This window comes from Mauremys mutica, chromosome 14 (assembly GCF_020497125.1).
Source record: "Mauremys mutica isolate MM-2020 ecotype Southern chromosome 14, ASM2049712v1, whole genome shotgun sequence".
In the NCBI taxonomy this organism is placed as follows: domain Eukaryota; kingdom Metazoa; phylum Chordata; order Testudines; family Geoemydidae; genus Mauremys; species Mauremys mutica.
The window spans coordinates 7,876,686-7,898,047 of NC_059085.1; the positions used below are offsets into that span (position 1 = coordinate 7,876,686).

The window sequence follows — 21,362 nt, forward strand, 5'->3', positions numbered from 1 at the left end:
CGTTAGCCCCGGCCCCAGGGCTTGGGGCAGCGGAGGCCGTGCCGTTCCCCAGGAACAGCGGCTGCTCACACACACCGCTCTGCTGATCAGCTTTCTCGGGGGGTCTCAGTTCAAGCAGGTGCAACTGGGGGATAAAATGGATCTCGCCTCCTACCTGCTGAAACCCATCCAGCGCATGAGTAAATACGCCCTGCTGCTGAAGGACCTGATCAAGGAGTGCAGCGAGGCCCAGGAGCAGGAGCTGGGCTACCTCCGAGCAGCGGAGGAGATGGTGAAATTCCAGCTTCGGCACGGCAACGACCTGCTAGCCATGGACGCCATCCGAGATTGTGATGTACGTGCGGGGCCCTCTCCCTGGACGGGGGGTCATTCTTCCCTCCACATGCACACCCGGCCCCCGGCAGACGTTGAGACTTGCCCTGTAGCACCGTATGGGGGACAGGATCCCAAAGCCCACCTGGGCCTTGCAGAGGACATGGCCTTGGGAGGAGGTGCTGAGCCCCTTATGCTGCGGTCAAGGACTCCATGAGTTGAGCGGTTGCTGCGAAGTGGGACTCTCCCGTTGGCACAGGCATTGCCCCTCCCCAGGGGCGGCAGCAAGGGCCGTGGAAGAATTCTCCTGTCAGCCTCGCACTGTTCACATGGGGACTTAGGGCGGCTTATCTGCGTCGCTCAGGGCGGACGCCGACCTCATTTTCTAGTGTAGACCAGGCCTGAGCTGTGTCAGCAAGTCCTGGCTGAGTGCAAGGGGCTGTGCCCTGTTTAGTGGCAGTGGTGCCGTCCCTGCTCGCTGGCCAGGCCGAGCTGTCTGTGGGTGGGGACAGGTGCCGACTACCACCCACAGAACCACCTCCCGGAGCTTGGGTCTGAGCTCAGCCGCTCTTCCTCGCAGGGGGGCAGAGATGGACACGGCTTGTGGTGCCGTGGGGGAGGTTCCGGCCAGCAGCGGTCAGCATCACCATTCACAGGGTTTGCTGGGCTCCACCCCTCTCTCCAGTGACCTAGTAACCAGGGCCGGCTCTACCAACCCGAACTGCCGAAGCAAAAAAACCCGCCTGGACTGTGTCACCCCAAGGCTGGAGGGAAGAGGGAAAGCCGCCCCTTAGCATGTGCCGCCCCTTAGCTTCCTCCACTGGTGCCTGGAGCCGGCCCTGCTAGTAACAATCTGTCACAGAGTCCCAGTGTCTGTGCCCCAGTCTGTGGGAGTGCCCCTGTAGTGGGCCGGGCCCCAAGGCCCCACACCGTTCCACCGGGGCAGACTGAGAGACTGGGCTGTCGGCACCAGTGACCCCGTCTCTCTTCGTGGCTCCCTGCACCGAATCCAGCCCCGCCAGACTCCTGCGGGAGATCTGTGCTGTCCCCCGTCAGGGTGCAGTGCTCTCAGGGAGTATTCACAGCGACACAGGCAGCCTCTCCAAACCACGGTACCATCACCTGGCTACAGAACCTGAACGCAGTGGGGTTAGCTCAGATAGGCAGGAGTTACGCCATAGTCCACCCTGGCTAAGCCAGCGCCACGATGGGCCAGCCAAGCTGCGGTGGACTCATCTCTGGCTCTCTCCCGTCACCTGTTTGTCTCCCCAAGTTCACACTCCTGAGTCCCCCCCAAAAAACCCTTCTTCCAGTCACCCGACACCCTGTTCTCCAGCTCAGTTCCCAGTCCCACCTGCTGGGGTTTCCTGCTCTTAGGTGTTGATCATTCAGACCTTGGGCCTGGACCCTGGGTTGGTTTGAGCCAGTTCCTTGCTGACTCTCTTCATTCCCTCCCAGACACTCACACCTCCTGTGCTGTTCCAGGAGCACTGTTAACTCTTTTACACCCGCTGGGTAGCAATGCAACATGCAGAGGGAAACTGAGGCTTGCCCTCGGAGTCATACAAATACTGCAGAATATTCCCACTTCTTCACACATTCCCCCTCGGTAAGGGAGCAAACGGGCCCTGGCGGGTACATGCAAGAGGCTGGCAGCCCGGACTCGTGCAGGGGGACAATCACCCAAGCAGAAGGCCAGCCAGGCCTTGGTGCTGCTTATACCCCACTTAAATCCTAGTTAGAGGGCTGAGGCAGTGCTCTGTGGGGTGAATGTCGCCCCTCCTGACCTGGGTCTCTCTTGGGATCCCTGGTTCCTGGGTGAAGCAAGGAAGGTTCCTCTCTCAGTCTCCCCGTCTTTCCCTCTGCAAATTCCCTTCCTCCACCATATCTGGCTGCAGTGTCTCACCAGCAGCCGGGGACACGGGGACCAGGCTGCCTCAAGCGTCTGGTCCCTGCTGTCCACACACAGCCCTGCCCTCTGCAGCTGCAGTCACGGCAGCGCTGTAGTGCTGGGCAGCAGTCCCAGCCGGTTCAGTGGCGGGCTCTGCTTTACTGGGCTGGCGTTCCCTGTGGCCAGGTGAACCTCAAGGAGCAGGGGCAGCTGATGCGGCAGGACGAGTTCACCATCTGGCTGGGCCGCAAGAAGTGCCAGAGACACGTCTTCCTGTTTGAGGATCTGATTCTCTTCAGCAAGCCCAAGCGGATCGAGGGCGGCTTCGACGTGTACATCTACAAGCGCTCGTTCAAGGTCAGGCCGCCGCTGCGGCGTGCTCCACACAGCAGCGCCTCTGGGGGGCGTTCCTGGGCACACTCTTACCACTGTCACCCACCCGTATTGCGGGAGCCCCTCGGAGCCCAGACCTGGGCCGGACCCCCCAGTGCCAGGCACTGTACAGACGCAGGGCAGAGCAGCTCACGGTGTAGCAGACAGGCTCCAGAGGGAGACGATATGCGTATGGCCCTGTGTTCCCTGCTGGGCCAGGGCTGGCAGGGCACCGCTGTGCTGCTGGAGAGGGCTGCCCCAGCGTTGGGGGGGCCGGGGGGTGCTCCCACAGTGCCATGACTCTGCTGCTGCACGGCCAGGCGAGACGGGGCCAGGCCTCAGCAGCCGTCACCATGAGGGTCATGCAGGCCAGGGGGCTGAATTTTCTCGGCGTCTCCAGGGATGTGCTGGAGGGCGGGACGTGTTCCGCGGCATGGGCTGGGGGCGCGATCCAGGACAGATCCGTGGCCCCACCTTCCCAGCGCCCCCGTAGCCCCCTCCCCCCGTGCCTCCCAGACATTGCGTGCTCCCTCTCCCCAGACGGCAGACATCGGCCTGACGGAGAACACCGGGGACAGCGGCCTGCGCTTTGAGATCTGGTTCCGACGGCGGAAGTCCAGCGATACGTACGTCCTCCAGGCCAGCACAGCGGAGACCAAGCAAGTCTGGACCAAGGACATTGCCAAGATCCTGTGGCAGCAGGCCACCCGCAACAAAGGTGCGGCCCCTCCCCATGGGACCTCCATCCCTTGGGGGCTCCCTGGGGCCCTGCTCTCCACACTGACCCAGGGAACCTGGGAGCTTTGGGAAGCCGCTTTGCCACGTGCGGTGGGGAATGACAACACTCCCATGCTCTTTCCCTCGGTCAATTGTACTGCACGGCTGTGTCCCACTCCCTGTGCTGCCCAGGCTGAGGGACAGAGACTTGCCAGGGGTCACTCAGCAAATCGGTGGCTGAGCCAGGTGTGACAGCTCCCCAGGTCTGTGCTACACCCCAGCTTCTAGGCAATCTCCTGGAGGAGCCTCCTCTGTGCAACACACACACACACACACCCCGGGTCCAGCTCTTCCTTCAGAGCAGGACCCGCGTCCGCACTGTCCAAGCCTGAGCTGGGCGTCACACCAGGAACTCGGCCCAGCAGGTCCAGCTGAGGAGGCTCTTTCACACCCGAGTGATGTGGTTGTACCGACCTAATTTCCTAGTGTCGTCCTTAGCCTGCCCTAAGAGCAGCCGTAATCCCTTCCCCCGCACTGGTAGCAATGCAAAGCATGCAGGAAACTGAGGCACACATAAGACTATTACAATAAATTCCCACCAGGAGAACTCGCGTCTCCTGAGTCCTAGGGCAATGTCCCTTTCAGGAGGCCGCGCAGGCTCTTTATGCTGGGGCTTGCAGGGCAGCACCATCTCCCCCAGGCATGCAGCCGAAGACCCTCCATCCAGAGCCTGAGCCCGCACTCGGCCTTGGCCAGAGCCCCAGTCCTGGTGGGGCTCACTCGCTTGTTTGCCAGCTCTCCCAACAGAGCGTCCCGCGAGCGGCGAGTGGCAGAGGAGCCGGGCCCGGCCGGTGCCTCGCTAGCAGAGATCCAGCAGCCTGCGGGGCTGCTGTGGGCTCGGGGCCCAGGGGGTCAGTGCAGTCTCCTCTGTGCTGGAGAAGGGGGGGAGCCTGCAGTTTGCTCTATGCTCCGCTGCTGTCTCCTCAGAAATCCGCAGGCAGGAGATGGTGTCCATGGGGGTAGGGAACAAGCCGTTTCTCGACATCACGCCCAGCGAGGCAGCTATCAACGACCGCGCCATCGATTACATCATGAAGGGCAGAGGTAGGTGCCAGCCCCGCTGCCCCTCCGCCCAGAGCCAGCGCGCGGGGCTGACGCTCGTGGCTTTGTTTTGTGGCAGGAGCTCGGACGAGGGCCTCCATCGCGGTGTCGCTGTTTGACCACTCCAACCCCTACAAGAGAAGCCAGACGCCGCTCTCCGCCGGCAGCACCCCTGCCTCCTACAGCCCGTCCTCCTCCTCCCTGCTCGGGCCCCTCAACCTGCACGTGTACCTGGAGCAGACCCTGCTGCCGGGCGTGCTGGCCCCCGGCCGCCCCTGCATCGAGGAAGATGAGCAGGAGCACGAGACCAGCAGCCAGCCTTCGCTGAGTACGTCTGAGCGGCCAGCCGCAGCGCAGCGCCCTGACGCAGCCGTCCCTCACCCAGCTCCCTCGCCATGGGGCCGGCCCCTGGGCAGGGCAGAGCACGTGCAGACCAGCCCAGGGCCCTGCCTCCATGATCCCCCATGGGCCTGTCTCCCTCTGCCCCCGTTTGCTGGGGGGCTAGGATGGGCCCCAGTTCACAGCCAGTGCCCCGTGCGGGGACTGTCCCCCAGCCCCTCTGCCATCCCCCCTCCCCCCTCCCCGTGTGCATTCGACGTGAGACTGTTGGTGTTTTGTGGTGGCTGGTTTCCCAGGCCCCAAGCGCGGCTCTGCCGGCTTTAGGCAGGGTCCTGGGCTCCCCCGCGCTCTCCGTCCGTGGTGAACCCTGTTCTCTGCAGCATCCCTGACCCCCCTTCCTGCGGGAGCTGGTGGGGCGACCACCCCCCACCCCTTAGAGCTCCACGTGTCACGTCTGCAGAGCTCGCCCGCGCCACACGCCAGCGGGTGGAGCTGTCTGCCGCCCATGGGGAGGGGGCAGTGGGACACTCCCCTGTTCTGCCATCAGGTCGTGGGGAGCCCCCGGCATGGGCAGCCCTTGTGCTTGCGCGCCCAGCTCAGTGGAGATACCCGCAGGAGGAACCTGCAGCCTCCTCTGGCGTGTTCGCGGGGTCATCAGCTGAACCAGCGGCTCTAAAGCAGGTCACCTTTGTCACTGGTGGGGGCAAAGTGGGAGCTCTCAGACAGGCCTGGGGTCTGCACTGGGGCCAGTGCTGCTCCGCTAGGGAAGAAGTGGATCCATATTACCTGGCCTTCATCGCCATCCCCTCGCACGCATTTCTCCTCACAGCCCGGCGAGGCAGAGCAGGGCTGTTAGCCCCATTGCACACATGGGAAACTGAGGCAGGGAGAGACCGCGTGGCTTGCTCAGGCTCCCCCAGATCAGGACTGGACCAGGGCTCTCGTCCCCCACTGTTGTCCTGTCACTAGACCCCCCTGCCATGCCCAAGGCCCCCCTGCCAAGCACCGTTCAGCCCAGAGTGCTTTTCGCACGGATAGACTGGGACCACTTGCCCCCGGCCAGAAGGCAGCCGCTCTGGTACCTCATTAGCAGCACACAGCGACGTGGGGCAGGGTCTAGGGCGAGGCGGTTCGTCTCCGGTTGGCATGGTGGGGGAGAAGTACGGAGGGAGAAGGCCAGGACGCCGTGTCTAGCATGACCTCTACAGCATGTGCCATGGGGCTTTTAATCACCCAAGGGCCCACGGCTCCCTCCCTTGTGCCCTCCGAAGGCCCCCTCCCTGCTCGGCTCATGCTGAAACCCACCCCCCTCCCCTGCTGAATCGCCAGTGCTGTGTCCTACGGCCCCCTTGGCCGTGAGCGTTAGCCAGGCCTGCGGGCAGCCTGCCCTGGGGTGGTGTGGCCATGGGCTGCCCAGACAGGTGCGCCACGGAGCCTGGTGTGTGCAGCCTGGGATTCGCTCGGGTGGCTTCTGGTCCCTTACGGGTGGTTCCTGCCCTCTCTCCTCCCAGCCACGGAGAGCTCCGAGTCCTCCCAGTGCATGTCGGGCAGCGGCTCCAGTGGCTCCGACAGCGGCTGTGTCTCCGGCGTCCCCCAGGAAAGCTTCTGTGACGATGTGGGCTCGCCGGTGTACCCGCCGCTGGGCTCTCGGCACAGCTCCACGCTCGCCTCCCCGCTGGACGAGAACCCCAAATTCGCTAAAAGCCAGTACAGGTCTGCGGTGAGTTAAAGCAGCTGCAGCCCCCACGTGCCCTGCCTGCCGTTCCAGACAAACCACCGCGGCACCGGCCCAGCGAAAGGTGCTGCGCCCGCGGGACCCAGGCGGGGACATGAGATTTCCTCCCGCCCAGCTGGGTGACACAGCGCATGTTGCCTCCAGAGAGTCAGGCTTGACCCCCCAGCGCTGCGGGATCCTGACAACGCAACTGGACGCCGCCCTGAGGAGGGAGCTGCTGTGCCAGCCCCGGCAGCGTCTCTGTGCCATTCGCAGAGGGTACTCGGCCACGCTTGGGCATCAGCGAGCACCTTTCAGCTGCTGCCATGCAGAGTAGTGGCGCTTCGGAGGTGTCCCCCGGCTCCTTTCCCAGGGAAGGGCTGGGTGGGCTCTGTGGGGGCCGGGATGAAGGAGCCCTGGGTGGGAATGTTCTGTTACCGTGTCTCCTTGGCATCCCTCTGACTTGCCAGCCCTTTACTCTTCCCAGCCTAGTGGGCCGGTGTCCCCTAACGCTGGCTCTTCTCCTCTGCAGACAGCAGGCCCGGTCACCGTGAGCCCCTCGACCGTCGTGTGAGCCCCTCTGCACAAGGGTTCTGCCTGAAGACGCGGAGCTGTAAGTAGCTGCCGGGGGAGCTCAGTGCTGGCGGGTTTGGCAGCCGTGCCCTGCGCCAGGAGAATCTCAGCCCTGGCTCCCATGGCATGCGGTGCTGCTGGCTAACCCCGGAGATTGGGCCCAGCTCTTAGAGGCACGTTGCAGGGTCTGGCTCCAGCAGCTGAGGTCATGTGTAAAGGAGTCCTTACCGAGGACACGGGGTGCTAGCTCGGGTCTGGTCTCGGTGCCACTGGCCCAGTGAGGATCCTTAGGCTGGCGTTGACCCAGCCATCTAGCCACTACCCTGTCTCCCGTTTGCCAACAGCCTGTGGCACACCAGCCCCTCTGCCTTGGCGCTGGGCGTCAGCCATGTTCCCCGCAGGCTGCTACTAGCTCAGTCTCCGTGTCTGTCCCTGAGGAGACAGGGCCTCATTAGCAGAGTTCGTTAGGGAGGCCAGCCCCTGCTGGAACATCACCTGAGCCATGGCCTGGGTCTGCCTGTCTGCCCTCAGGCTCCCGCTCAGCTCTGCACTGTCGCTGGGGGACTGCAGCTGTCCTGCAGAGGCAGGGTTGGGAGGGCGGCCGCACTCGGGACTCCAGGAGAGCTCTATTGACGCAGACCCACGCGGCCTGGGGAGAGCGGCCGAAGGGGACACCACATGACTCACTCCTGAGCAAAAGTGTCTCTGAGAGCAGCCGACACAAACATGGCCCCGGTCCTTCCCCGGGTGGAGTGCAGCAAGCCTGACCACTGCCTGGGGCTGTGTTCCAGGTCTGATCGCTGCTTCCACGGAACCCACGGAAGAGTCCACGTCTCTGACCAGCACGAGGAGACTGCCGGCCTTCCGGGAGATGGTCAAGCACAACCACAGGCTCCTCAAACCAAGAACTGGCGCGTGGCTGGGGAACGCCCCAATTAGCGCCCTGTTACCTCGACACCATCGCTGGTGCGTTGGAGGGGCAGTTAGTCCTTATTTATAAATGTGTTAACAAGTAACATAGCGATTTGCAAAGCGAGAGTGTTTTGGAAGCTCTGGACTGTACAGACTTTGTTACTCGTTCTGTTCTTCGTGCCGCACAGTTTATAGCGTTTCTGGAAGGGCTTGAGGAGGAAACGAGGTATTTAATAAAAGTAGCGTCGTTTGCCGTTTGGGCTGCCTGCTGCAGGGCCGTGCGAGAGCAACGGCCTCCCCTCGGGCTTAGCTTGGCCGAGTGCAGCGATAATTTATTTCCCTGGCGTGACCCTTTTGTTTTACTAAAACCAGGTTCGTTGTTACTTCAGGTGCTTGCAGTGCTGAGCTGCTCCCTGCCTTAGTACCACTATCAGCTGTCAGTGATAGTCTGACACCTCCCTGTCTGGCTGCTGGGAATATCGACAGCCCACAGGGCCTGAGTGGGGAGCCCCCAGCACAGCAGAGATGCCAGAGCAGGTCAAAGGCGACGGCAGTGGGAGCAGCCCTGCAGGGTACAGCGGGACAACCCAGCTATGCTCTCCTGGCTCTGCAGCACGTCTGGGTGTAGAGAACATGCTGTCCCATCCCAGCTTAGCTGCTGTCTTGGTGGCAGACCACACAGGCGGCAGCCTGGGCCTGCTGCTAAAATCAGCCCAGCATCTAACAGCATGAGGCGTAAGTGGCAAAGTCAGCAGCATGGCGAGGCTGTTGCAGAAGGAAAGGGGACGTGCCCAGGGTAGATGGGTGGACATGGAGTATGATGGCCCAGTCTGCCAGGCGTTGTGTGTTCTAGTCCCATTCAGATACCCAGCCCTAGCATGTGGTGGCGTTAATCAAAGCAGCGCTGGCCAGAGCCCATGTCTGAGCACAGCCTCCATCGTGTGGAGCCCAGATTATTATGCCACTGAAACAGTAAAGGCCCCAGCTTTAATTTAGTGTAATTCCAGTAGAGACCAACCTTTGCCTGTATGTGATGCGCCCCTTGGGACAGTCAGTAATGTTTGAGCTCCTTGGTAGGCGCAGTCAGGAAAGTTTGGGTTTGTTTGGCTTGCAAGACTTTCATTTAACATGTAGACGGGGACATGCTAACAGAGAGCATGTTTACTTATGGCTTCTTCGATTGCTGCAAACCTTTATCCCCCAGCTTTCGCAACACGTACACGCATCACACTTGGCCTTAAGGATAGTAGGGACCAGCAACTGTGTAACTGGTTTCTCCACATAGCTGTTGGGTTTGGTCCATTCACAGTTCTGTGCTTCCCAGACTCATAAATGCTAAACCTCATGGGCACCCATTTAGCCTTTGCATATTAGCCCTGTTCCTTTGCCTTTGGAAATCCGTGTAATGTACATGTGACACTGCTTTGATGTTCTTTTAATAAGCTGACACTTTTTCAGTCTTATTCCTTCTTAGATGTCAAAATGGAAGATGATTGACATTTTTTATACAATAATGCGGGGTAAACAATTGGCCAGGCAAGGTTTTAAAACCTATTGTGTAAAAATCTCTAGCTAATTCTAAGCTTTGTACGTCAACCAGTGCTAGCGAATACCACTAACGAGGGAAAGCCGTTAAACCAAGGGGGACATGGAAGTACCATTGTGACCAATTTCTGAAATTCCTGTTAAAGAGGTTTCTGCATTGCTGGAAGAATCTTTAGAAATGTTCAGCTGCCACCTGGTTTGCCAGGATTTGATTTCACGACCTAATAAAGGTTGTTTTCTTTGTATGAGGTTGATTTGTGTTGCATATTCATGTTGGAGACGAGAGACGGGAAGCTGGAATGTGGAATGCACATTGTCACGCAGCCACGGGATCGGTGCTACATCCCCTCCACCCCCCAGTTTTGGAACAGTCCAAGGGCGTCTCACTCTTCCTTCGGAGTAGGCCACATGGCCTCACCGCCTCCTGAGACTGAACCTCGGGGGCGTCACTTTTCCTTCTTCGTGCCAGAAGCTCTGTCCAGCTGAGAGAGACTTGTGCACTCTTCAGGGATTCATGCACCTCAGCAAGTATTTGCAGTGACACTCAAACAGCGTTGGCCAAACAGGCGGGTTTAAACTGGAACACAGCATAAGAAGGCTTCAGGTTAGCATCGAAAAATGAAGGTTAAAGCATGGTCCATTCTGCTACAGCCAAGCTGTTCAGACTCGCTCTGTCTCACCTCCTTAGGATGTTTCCAGGGGAGAGCCCCCAACCCCCTCCACCACACATACCCAGGCCTTTCTCTCGAGCTGGGGTCTGTGCCCAGCTTCCCTGCTGAGAGCTGGGGGAAATCCTCCTCCCTTTGGGGCACTGGTCGCTAGGTGTCATATCCCGGTGAGTGGGTTTTCCACTGGCTTCTTGGATTTTTCATTGGTGGGGGGTGGACATGGAGTATCCTCGCCCTTTTTCAGGCGCAGATAAGTAGGCGAAATACGTACTTACATTTCCCAGTCTGCCCGGAGAACAAACCACCCTTTTCCCCCCAATGGGTAATAATGAAACATAGAGGGGAAACTGAGGCACACATGGTGTTGTTACAAAAAAATTAGCAAATTCCCACTTCATCACACATGCACATTAGCCAGCAGCAGGCACTGCCCCTTGCTATACGGCTGCAACTGAGCTGGATGTGTGCTCCCATAAACACTGCGAACAAAGGACTCCTGGCCAAAACGTTACGGCAGGGCTGAGCCAAAAGTAAAATTTTCCACCCATCGCAGGACAGGGTGAAGTCAGTTTACCTGGCTGAGCTAGTTGTGCTCTAATGCACAGGACCAGCGTTGCTTAAATGTGCGTTTTCAGAGTTCTTATTTTTACATATCAGAGGGGGAGCCGTGTTAGTCTGGATCTGTAAAAGCAGCAAAGAATCCTGTGGCACCTTATAGACTAACAGACATTTTGGAGCATGAGCTTTCGTGGGTGAATGCCCACTTCGTTGGATGCAAGTAGTGGAAATTTCCAGGGGTAGGTATATATAAGCAAGCAAGAAGCAAGCTAGAGATAACGAGGTTAGATCAATCAGGGTGGATGAGGCCCTGTTCTAGCAGTTGAGGTGTGAAAACCAAGGGAGGAGAAACTGGTTCTGTAATTGGCAAGCCATTCACAGTCTTTGTTTAATCCTGAGCTGATGGTGTCAAATTTGCAGATGAACTGGAGCTCAGCAGTTTCTCTCTGAAGTCTGGTCCTGAAGTTTTTTGCTGCAGGATGGCCACCTTAAGATCTGCTATTGTGTGGCCAGGGAGGTTGAAGTGTTCTCCTACAGGTTTTTGTATATTGCCATTCCTAATGTCTGATTTGTGTCCATTTATCCTTTTCCTTAGAGACTGTCCAGTTTGGCCGATGTACATAGCAGAGGGGCATTGCTGGCATATGATTTTTACATAGTGCACTGTCAGCCTGGGAAGGCTGCTCCAAAGAGCTAAAAACAGGGTATCAAATGACTGCTGGGGAAAACTCTCTGCCTGCGTTTAGAGCCAGCCTGTCCTGGTCCTAGCAAAGCCTGTTCTCCGGTGACGGCGTTTCCCCCCAAAACCTGACGTTACTCAAACAAGCTGGTGCGTGGTTAGAAAATTCTTCACAAACTAGTTTGCCCAACTGGAGTCAGGTCACAGATCTGTTCAGTGGAGGCATCTGAAGTTGTTTATTGGCCTCGGTCCCTAGAGCCCCCAGCGCTCCTCCGCCACATGCCTGGCAATCACTCGTGTAGCCAGAGGGCGGATATTTCCACACACGAAACAGGTCATTACATTAGAGCACGTTTGTGACAGTATCTGCCATCGTTACCATGCGTTGTGGTCAAGGTGAGGGTGGTGCCAAGCAGCAGAGTCAGTATGTGGGGCGGGGGGCACGTGAGAGAGAGACACACATATAATAAAACCAACCGGCTGTGATCACATCTGTTCTGTTCCACCCACACAAGGAAAGCTGAGAGGCTGGCGTCTCTCCTGGGACAGTCACAGGCGTTCAGAGGCCTGAACTCGCATGTGTCTTCTTTTTCAACTGGTTTTGTTTCTGGTAAATTTAACCTAATTCTGAATTTCCTTCTTCTGTTGGGGTTTAGTTGGTTGGTTTGCGTGAACTAAAAGTTTTGTGTAAGGTTTTTCTAATGCTTGTTACTAGTTCTCTCATCCTCAATTCACCTTAGAAAGGCTTTTTAGCTGGGACCTGTATAACCTTCCACATAGGTAATGTATGATTTACCAGCTGAGCTGTCAGACGAAAGGACAGACATTTCACAGTGAGAAACGTTTGGGTCAAACTTTATTAAAGCTCCTGTAACTTATTTTCCCAAGCCAAAATATGCTATGGATTTGGAATACCCTTTCTTCAGCAGTAAATCAATGCAGTGGCTGTACTTCCATGCAAATGGCAGTGTAAACTGAAAGGAATAATAAACAGTTACTCATCAACCATAATACAGAGCAGTGAAACAGCAGAGCGCTTAACAGCGTCATAGAATTATAGGCCTGGAAGGGACCTTGCCAGGTCATCTAGTCCAGTCCCCTGCACTCAGGGCAGGACTAATTAGCTAGACCATCCCTGACAGGAGTTTGTCTAACCTGCTCTTAAAAATCCCCAATGATGGAGATTCCACAACCTCCCTAGACAATTTATCCCAGTGCTTGATCACCCCGGCAGCTAGGCAGTATTTCATAATGGCCAACCTAAACTGTCCTTGCTGCAATTTAAGCCCATTGCTTCTTGTCCTGTCCTCAGAGGTTAAGAACAATTTTTCTCCCGCCTCGTAACAACCTTTTATGTACTTGAAAACTGTTATCATGTCCCCTCTCAGGCCTCTCTTCTCCAGACTAAACAAACCCAATTCTTCCAATCTTCCCTCATAGCTCATGTTTTCTAGACCTTTAATCATTTTTGTTGCTCTTCTCTGGACTTTCTCCAACTTGTCCACATCTTTCCTGAACTGCTCCTCAATCCTCCAACTGAGGCCTAGTGAGCGCTAGAGAAGGCAAGTATCATTCTGTCCATTTTATAGGTGGAGAAAATGATTCCCTGAATGGCTTCTGCTTTAACTGAAGCCATCTGAAAGATTGGTCTGATTTTAAACTAATAATATTAACATCGGTACAACTTTTATCAGTATATGCTGCAAACTAGCTCCTAGTTCAATCATCCCACAAGGAAAGCTGAGGAACCACAAACTAATCTAAAAGCTGGTAAATTTGTTCAGCATAGTCTGTCTTCTGTAATAACACAAGGCTCTGGAATGCTCTGTACTTACTTCCACCCATCGAAGTAGCTTTTCACGAACATGTCTGTCATCGTTAAAAGGTTTCGTGTTCAAGACATCAGCAACAAACTCCTTTGGTGTGATCTCTTGGGTCTAATGTAAAAGAAGGCTTGTCTCAGTAGTACTCGCACCTGGTCCTGCCAATGACCCTCAGGCTTATAGAGCTGCATCCAGACCTGGTAGCCCCCGGTCCGACTGATGTGTACAGGACGGGGAAAGAAAACGCATTGCTCCCAGACTGGCAGATTTGCTACATTCTTAGATCTGACGTGTGAGAAGCAACTTGGCCTCCACAATCTGACGGGAAACACTTTTTTAAAACTGGCCATTGAAAATCAGCTGCTTCCAACCCAGCTCTCAGAACCGCCCAGCCTCCCGCGTCACTGCAGGAAAGTGCTGGGGGCCGGTAGTCACGCTTTGCTCACCCCAGCCCTAGCTGACATGGGGCACGCAGTGACTTGAGAAACAAACAGGGAAGAGCAACAGATTTACCCACAATGATGTATCCAGCCATAGACGCCTGGCCGGCCCACAGCAAACCCGCAGGTGTAGAGGTGGCGGGGGCGGGAGGGCTGGGCCTTGAACACCTAGGGCTCCAGCCACAGAGACCCTTCGTCTCCCTGCCATGCAGTGTCATTCCCAGACTCCCTATATGCGCACGGGGCATGAGGTGCCTAAGGGTCTGTCTACACTGCAGTTAGCCGCCCCGGCCGGCTGACTCAGGCTAAGGGGATGTTTAATTGGAGTGTAGACTTTGGGGCTGGGGTCCAGCCAGGGGTGAAAGTAACTTACAGGACTTATCGGTACTGCCAGAGTCCGGATGGGGGCGTGGCCTCTCCTGGAAGAGGCGGGGCCTCTCAAGATTGAAAGGCCCTGGGGAACCAGCTGTGGCTGGGAGACCCAGAGCCTTTAAATCAACCAGGGTCTCCCAGCTGCAGAGGTGGCTGGGAGCCCCCCGGGGCTCAGGGGCAAATTAAAGGGCCTGGAGCTCCGGCCGCTGGGGGGAACCCCGAGCCTTGCCGAGCTGGGGCAGGAATTTAAAGGGCCCAGAGCTCCTGCCACTGAGGGGAGCCTCAAGCCCTTTAAATCCTGGCCCCAGCCCGGCCGCCAGAGCCACAGCCAGGATTCAAAGGGCCCTGGGCTGCCCGCAGTGGCTGGGATTCAAAGGGCTCTGGGCTGCCCGCAGCAGGGGGAGCTCTGAGCCCTTTCAATCCCAGCCCCAGCCCCAGCCCTGCCGCCGGAGCCGTGGCCGGGATTCAAAGGGCCCTGGGCTGCCCGCAGCGGCGGGGAGCTCTGAGCCCTTTCAGTCCCCGCCGTGGAGGTCGATGCGGTCCAGCACGGGGTAGTGGCTCTTGCCGGTACGCCGTACCGGACCGTACCAGCTTACTTTCACCTCTGGGTCCAGCCCACCTTGCAGGGGCCTACACCCCAGGTTCCAGCCCAAGCCTGACAGGCTACACTGCAAGTAACCAGCCCCACAGCCAAAGCCCCACGAGCCCAAGTCAGCTGGCCCAGGCCGGCCGCGGGTGCCTAACTGCAGTGTTAATCATCCCCTACGAAAGCAATTCACGAACCCAGCACCCTGAGCAGGAATCCAAACCTCTCTGCCCCTTAAAGGTGGTTGGGCACCTCCCTCCACAGGATTCATAGCCGAGCCCGCTCCTGGGGTGGGGCGCCAGGGCAGGGAAAAACCCAGCGCCCCACCCCCCCATTGCAGCCAGTAGCCCAGTGAGCCAGGCACTCAGCAGGCATGGAAAAGCCCATGTTCAAATCCCTGCATTGGAGCTGGGACGCCACAGCCCAGCCGCGTGCCCTGCCCACCAGGCTGCAGAGGCACCACCCATACAAAGTGGAATGGCTTCAACAGGAGAGCGCCAAAGCCTCGGGTGCAGCACATGCGTCTGGGAGGCGGGGCATGTGGCTGCCAGTCACTGCTCTAACGCAGCCAGAGCAGGAAGCTGAAAACCGACCATAGCTACATGTCCTAACCATGGCACTGGTGGGTATTCTGGGCCAAACAGCTGCCCTCAAAGGCCCAATGTGCTTGTCCCCGGCAGCCTAGGCATGCTCAAAACACACCCACGTGCTGAAGCCCCACCGGTGAGCTGGGGGGTGGGACCAGCCCGGCTGAGAATCCAGCCAGGGGTTAGGTGTGCACTAGGGTGCTGGGCAGTTTGGTGATGGTAGGACAGCAGTGGCTTTGTGCGTGCACATGGCTTGACATGTAGTCACCTGGGGGCCTTAACCAGCAGTAACTTAGGTGCTTACGGGGTTAGGCAGCATCTCAGCAGGAGTTTTGTGGCTCTCAGGAATGGTGGCAGTTAGGTGCTGAGGTCCCTTTGTGGCTCTAGCCCCAGACGCTCTGGGTCTTGCTGGCGGTTTGAGCTTCTGCGCTCACTGCTTCCATGGGAAATGTGCCTGTGTGATTCCTCGCAGCTGCTCTCTCGTCTGGCCCAGGGGAGCGTGCCGCCTTAGACAGTGGGTCTCTACTCTTCCCCGCTGCGCCACAAGCCCAAGGAGGGATTTTCCTCCTCCAGCTCGTGGGTCACAGCTGGGACCCCCTCCTGGAGTTAGCATCTAAGCCAGCTCAGCCACGTAAGTAGCCCAAGTCCTAGCAGCCGAGTCGCTCTCTCCTACTCATGCTTGATAACGCTCTGACGCTCACCCTACCTTTCCCTGTGCCTCTGGCTCCCTTGTATGCAGGCACTCGGCCGCTCCTTCCACCTCTTGGTGGTCTGATGTGGGCTGGGGCGGTGAAAGCGAGCCTATGGGATCGCGCCCCAGTGACAAGATGAGCGTTCCCCTGCCTAGATTGAGCCTCCTGCTTTGGCGCCTTTGGGGCTGTGACTTGAGTTAGGCTCTGAGCCACTCGTCAGCTGCAGGAGCAGCATCACTCCTTAGGCAGCTTTGCAAAGCTGCTGGGCAGCAACGTAGGTGCCATGGGGACTTAGGCACCTTTGGTTAAATGTCAGTGGCACCAAAGTGGCAGCTGTAGGCATAGAAAGACGCACTAGGCACCTCAGTACCTGGCCTAGCTTCAGCACCGTTAGGAAATCATACCTACCCAAAGCCTGTGCACAAGCCTCACAACTTTGGCTGTGATCTCTCTGGCATCCTTCTGCCTGATGGAATTCAGGATGATGTCAGTCAGAAAACAGTGGCACTTCCTGGCATAAAATATCTCTTCCCGTGCCAAAGCAAAACTTAGGAAAACCACATCTACAAGGAGAGTGGCAAACACAACATACAGAGTTAGCATGCTAGCTCCAGCCCTTTTCATTTAGCCGGCCACTGGTCACCTGCCTGCATTGTCATGGGTGCAACAGAATCCTGTAACAGTCCATGTGCCGATCCAGGGTCAATGGGAGCGTTGCCAAGGGAAAACTGAGCTAGGATTTCAAGATTCTACCCTGGCTTGTTTTAATTGCTAAAAAGATTTGAGCTTTGAGGAGGAGGTGGGACTAGATGAGCTCCTGAGGTCTCTTCCAACCCTGATAATCTATGAGTCTGTGATTTCCAGCTTTGCCTGCTGAAGTGCTGGGGAGCGTGAAAAGGCCACTGTGATTAGCTAGCAAACAGCTTCAGTACGTGTCAAGCAGTAAAGCTTCTGTCACAGCAGAGCGTCTCTAACGAACGTTTTGCACTAGGTACTGAATTGCCAAACCACCCATTTACCTCGGCCTGATACAGGGTTGCGCTAGTACAACAGCATCCACAGCAAGGCAAGCAGCTGGGTGGGTGTACACATACCTGGTGTCCTATCAGGGACACGTGGGTGCGTGTGTGTAGCCCTGGCCCCAGAGCTGGCCCCGCTGGACTCCTCGCAAGGCACAAAGAGCACATTGCAGCGGCAATCTGGCCAGCACCTTACTTATGCTATGATTATGGAATAATGATGATGCCTTTTGTACAAGCTGGGTCACGGAAGGTGTCATTGGAAAAGGTATGAGTTGCTGAGTATGTATCATTTTTGTATCTGAAGTTATGAAGATTGACTATGGAGCTGTATTGCAAATGTGCTTACTCTGGCGACACCCACAGCCAGCCTTTCAATGATGAAGCTAGACAGTGCTGATGACTCATCAGCAAAGCCAATGGGCTGTGGAAAAGTTTCGTCTTCCTGTAAAGGTTTCAGCCAGCCTATAAGTTATGGCTGCTATGTCTCAGCAAGGGCATGTGACCAGCCCACATGGTACTGATCATTCTGGGTGCCTGTATTTTTCCACAAACTGGGCTGGGAACTGTTTTTTGTAACGAAGGGTTCCTGCCATATGTTAATGCTATATAAGGTGGGGAGTGACATCATCTAGTGGCCTCACTCTCCACACAAGAGAACTCCTGGAAACACCTGAGGCACAAAGACTGAACTGGGGGAAGTGCTGGTCCTGGGCTAAAAGGATTTCTAGCCTGTGTATGGAAACCTGGTGAACTGCTTGTATCATCAGCCAGGGTGAGAAATTGCTCATTCATATCCAATCGTTCTAGTCTCTTAGGCTTAGTTTGCAATTTTGTTTATTTCTAGGTAATCTGTTTTGATCTGTTTGCTATCACTTAAAATCTATTTTTGTAGTTAATAAACTTGTTTTTTGCTTTATCGAAACCAGCGTGCCTTTCAGTGAAGTGTCTGGGGGGAATCTCAGCTTGGTTAACATATTGAGGGAGAGGCGACCCACTTACGAGCTTGCATTGTACAGATCCCTGTGCAGTGCGACACGGTATAAAATTGGGTTTATACTCAGCGGGGAGCTGGGTGTTCTCTTGGCTGTCGCCTCTCCATTGCTGGCTCATGCAGTAGCTGGTTGGAGCCTGCATGTAACTGCAGCTGGGTGGATGCTGGTGGGAGCGTAGGACCGGACGGGGTCTCCAGCTTGTCACACCAGCACAGTGTGAGAGGGAGCACAGGCTGGTAAGTGAGAGGGCTCAGTGGTACCCCAGTTCCAGGTGGCACCCCGCGGGGAACCTGTCACACTTGCCCTTTGGGGAACAGTCAGTTACGACTCGGGGTGTACTGTAAGTGCTAGGACTGATTGATTCTAACCAACTGTGACTACACACGTCTATAGTTTGTTAGGGATTTATGATATTTATGATATATCTACTGTCATCTCATCTCGTCTTCGCTCTACTAATGATATAAACTTGTTGGCCTTCACGCCAGCGCAAACACTACACAAGAATAGTTATAAAAGTGCTACCAAGAAGTTTGGTACTTAGCTCCTCATACTATAGACCAGGAAATGGTATCAGAGGCATTTGTTTTCCCCCAAAAAGCCGTGTGGCACCATTGAAACGCTAAATAAGCTGCCAGATTTCCAGTTCTTTTCAACGTTACTGTACCTCTAGCCACTGGTTGACTGTTTGCATTAGCCGGTTTGATGCCAGCACTGTAAACAACACTCTCTTCATGCCAAGTGCAAGAGCCGTCACTGCCTACAACTGGAGGATGTTCGACTTTAAGGATGAATCCTACATTATTAAATTCTTGGGTTACCGTGTTGGTTTGGTCATTGACGGGTGTTTCTGGGGATAAAAAATATGTGGATTTTCAGCCAATATAATCCTATTCAGCAAAACTTGTAATAGGATTAGCACCTTTTAACAGAAAATGAGGAGCACAGAACGTTAGGGTTTGCACAGAGGAGTCATTGAGTGTTATTAAAGTAATTGGTCCCATTTCTTTCTGGAGACAATAATATGTTACTGAGCTTCCAACTGTCTCAGATAGGAGGATGGGTAAGTGTTTTTAAGCACAGGAAACCAGATTCTTTTTTCAGTGACACAGGTAACTAGTGACTTTAGCGGAGTTACTCTGGATTTACACCTCTGTAACTGAGATCAGTATTGCCCAGTGTCTGTAATGGAGGAGAAGCAGGGAAATTATTATCCGTGAACTAATTTTGCTGGGCCAAATTCTTCCCGATTGCAAGTCTATTGAAATCAATAGCGATAAATTCAGCTTTCTTTGGCTCACTATGAACAATTCCCCAGCACAACTTGCTGTTGTTACATCATGCTACCAAAGTGCTGTCACCAAAATCATCTTCTCTGCTCCTGCTTCTTTCCTCCCCAGCTCTTTTGTGCACTCAGTTTCTGAGCATGCCTACTTGATCAGGCTGTGACGTTGCACTCTATATGATTTTATGAAAATATACTAATGAGTGTGAATATAATGTAACTGGAATATGCATCGTGCAAAAGGTCTCTTGTAAGGTACCATTACAAAGCTTATAATCTACTGAGTGTATTCGTCCTATTTGTATATATATCTCATTCTTGTATCTTAAACTAGAAATATGAAATATAACTCAGGTCCTATTGTAATTATGCAAAGTATGGTCCATTAATGGTGGCTTGGAATGTTGATGGCTCCCATTAACCAGGACAATTGACTGCAGATGGCTCTGTTTACTTGTAAGTCTTCCTGTATACGTGTGTGCTGGCAAGTGGGCAGGGCCGGCTCCAGGCACCAGCGAAGGAAGCAGGTGCTTGGGGCGGCCAATTGAAAGGGGCGGCACGTCCGGTTCTTCAGCAGCAATTCAGCGGCGGGTCCCTCAGTCCCTCTCGGAGGGAAGGACCCGCCGACGAATTGCCGCCGAAGAATGAAGTGGCGGCGGTGGAGCTGCTGCTGAACTGCCGCTGATCGCGGCTTTATTTTTTTTTTTTCGCTTTGCTGCTTGAGGTGGTATAAAAGCTGGAGCCAGCCCTGCAAGTGAAGTCTTGCAGTGCCATGTGATCATGTCACCTGAACTGGAATCCATCTTTAACCTGGTGCTTTTCCATTTCGAAGGAGGAGTGGGAACCCAGAGAGGGACAAAGGATTCCTGCCTTGTGCCAAAGCCATATAAGGGGGTGAAACAGAACAAAGGGGGCTGCAGTCATGAGAAATCCCCTAGTTACCACCTGAGCTGGAACAAGGGCTTTACCGGGGGAAGGATTGTGCCCAGCCTAGGAAGGCTCCAGTCTGTGATAGAAACTTATTGAAACATCTCTGAGGGTGGGAGTTTATCTGGATTCAGTTTTCTTACTGTACTAGGCTTAGACTTTCATGTTTTATTTTATTTTACTTGGTAATTCACTTTGTTCTGTCTGTTATTACTTGGAACCACTTAAATCCGACTTTTTGCATTTAATAAAATCACTTTTTACTTATTAATTAACCCAGAGTCTGTATTAATACCTGGGTGGTGGGGGGACAAAGAGCTGTGCCTCTCTCTCTCTCTGTTAGAGAGGGCGGACAATGGATGAGTTTACCCTGTACAAGCTTTATGCAGGGTAAACTGGATTTATTTGGGGGCTGGACCCCATTGGGAGCTGGGTGTCTGAGTGCTGGAGACGGGAACACTTCTTGAGCTGTTTTCAGTTAAGCCTGCAGCTTGTGGGGGACATGGGTCAGACCTGGGTCTGTGTTGGTTGCAGGCTGGCGTGTCTGGCACAACCAGGCAGGGCTCTGGAGGCCCAAGCTGGCGGGGAAAACAGGCTCAGAGGTAGTCTCAGCACATCGGGTGGCAATCCCACAGGGGGTGGTTGGATGGGGCGGAGGTTCTGCGGGGGGCGGTCAGGGGATGGGGAACAGGGGGCAGTTGGATAGGGCAGAGGTTCTGGGGGGGAAGGGGGTGGAACAGGGGGGTTAGATAGCGGGTGGGGTTCCAGGGGGCGGTTAGGGCTGGGGGTTCCAGAAGGGGGCAGTCAGGGGACAAGGAACGGGGGGGGGTGGATGGATGGGGGTTTTTGATGGGGGCAGTCAGGGGCCGGGAGGTGGGAGGAGTCAGATGGGGCAGGGGCCAGGCTGTTTGGGGAGGCACAGCCTTCCCTACCCAGCCCTCCATACAGTTTCTCACCCCAATGTGGCCCTCGGGCCAAAAAGTTTGCCCATCCCTGCTGTATAGGGAGCCTGGGTACTGAACTCAGGCTTTGTGGATTCCAGTGTTGTGTGATTTTTCTAGGCATTGTGACGCTCAGCATCCCAATGCCTACGTCCCTTTGTGAATCTGGGCGGTGGGCAATGACTTGCAGCATTGGGTCTTATATTAAGCTCCTGGGGCAGGGACCTATGTCTTTCTCTGTGCTTTGCACAGCGGTGTGTACACTGATTGACAGCCCTCAATAAATAATAATCATTTGAAAGTAGTTACATGGT

General features: G+C 55.4%; 2 protein-coding genes across 4 annotated transcripts in view; one reads left to right on the top strand and one right to left on the bottom strand.

Moving 5' to 3' along the window:
- Positions 1 to 9,721, top strand: part of PLEKHG4 (pleckstrin homology and RhoGEF domain containing G4) — a 168,036-nt gene extending 158,315 nt beyond the window's left edge. Inside the window, 8 exon segments of the mRNA XM_044987105.1 lie at positions 110 to 334; positions 2,390 to 2,560; positions 3,116 to 3,293; positions 4,280 to 4,396; positions 4,473 to 4,721; positions 6,244 to 6,452; positions 6,979 to 7,059; positions 7,811 to 9,721. Of these exon segments, the coding sequence (XP_044843040.1) occupies positions 110 to 334; positions 2,390 to 2,560; positions 3,116 to 3,293; positions 4,280 to 4,396; positions 4,473 to 4,721; positions 6,244 to 6,452; positions 6,979 to 7,020 (1,191 nt within the window). The 3' untranslated portion in view covers positions 7,021 to 7,059; positions 7,811 to 9,721.
- Positions 9,722 to 12,223: 2,502 nt separating this feature from the next.
- Positions 12,224 to 21,362, bottom strand: part of KCTD19 (potassium channel tetramerization domain containing 19) — a 56,234-nt gene continuing 47,095 nt past the window's right edge. For all 3 annotated transcript variants that reach the window (XM_044987767.1, XM_044987766.1, XM_044987764.1), the window contains exons 14-17: positions 18,563 to 18,745; positions 16,290 to 16,444; positions 13,217 to 13,318; positions 12,224 to 12,355 (exon numbers count right to left, since the gene is read on the bottom strand). In XM_044987767.1, coding sequence (XP_044843702.1) covers positions 12,257 to 12,355; positions 13,217 to 13,318; positions 16,290 to 16,444; positions 18,563 to 18,745 — 539 coding nt within the window. In that variant the 3' untranslated portion in view covers positions 12,224 to 12,256. The remainder of the gene's footprint in view (positions 12,356 to 13,216; positions 13,319 to 16,289; positions 16,445 to 18,562; positions 18,746 to 21,362) is intronic.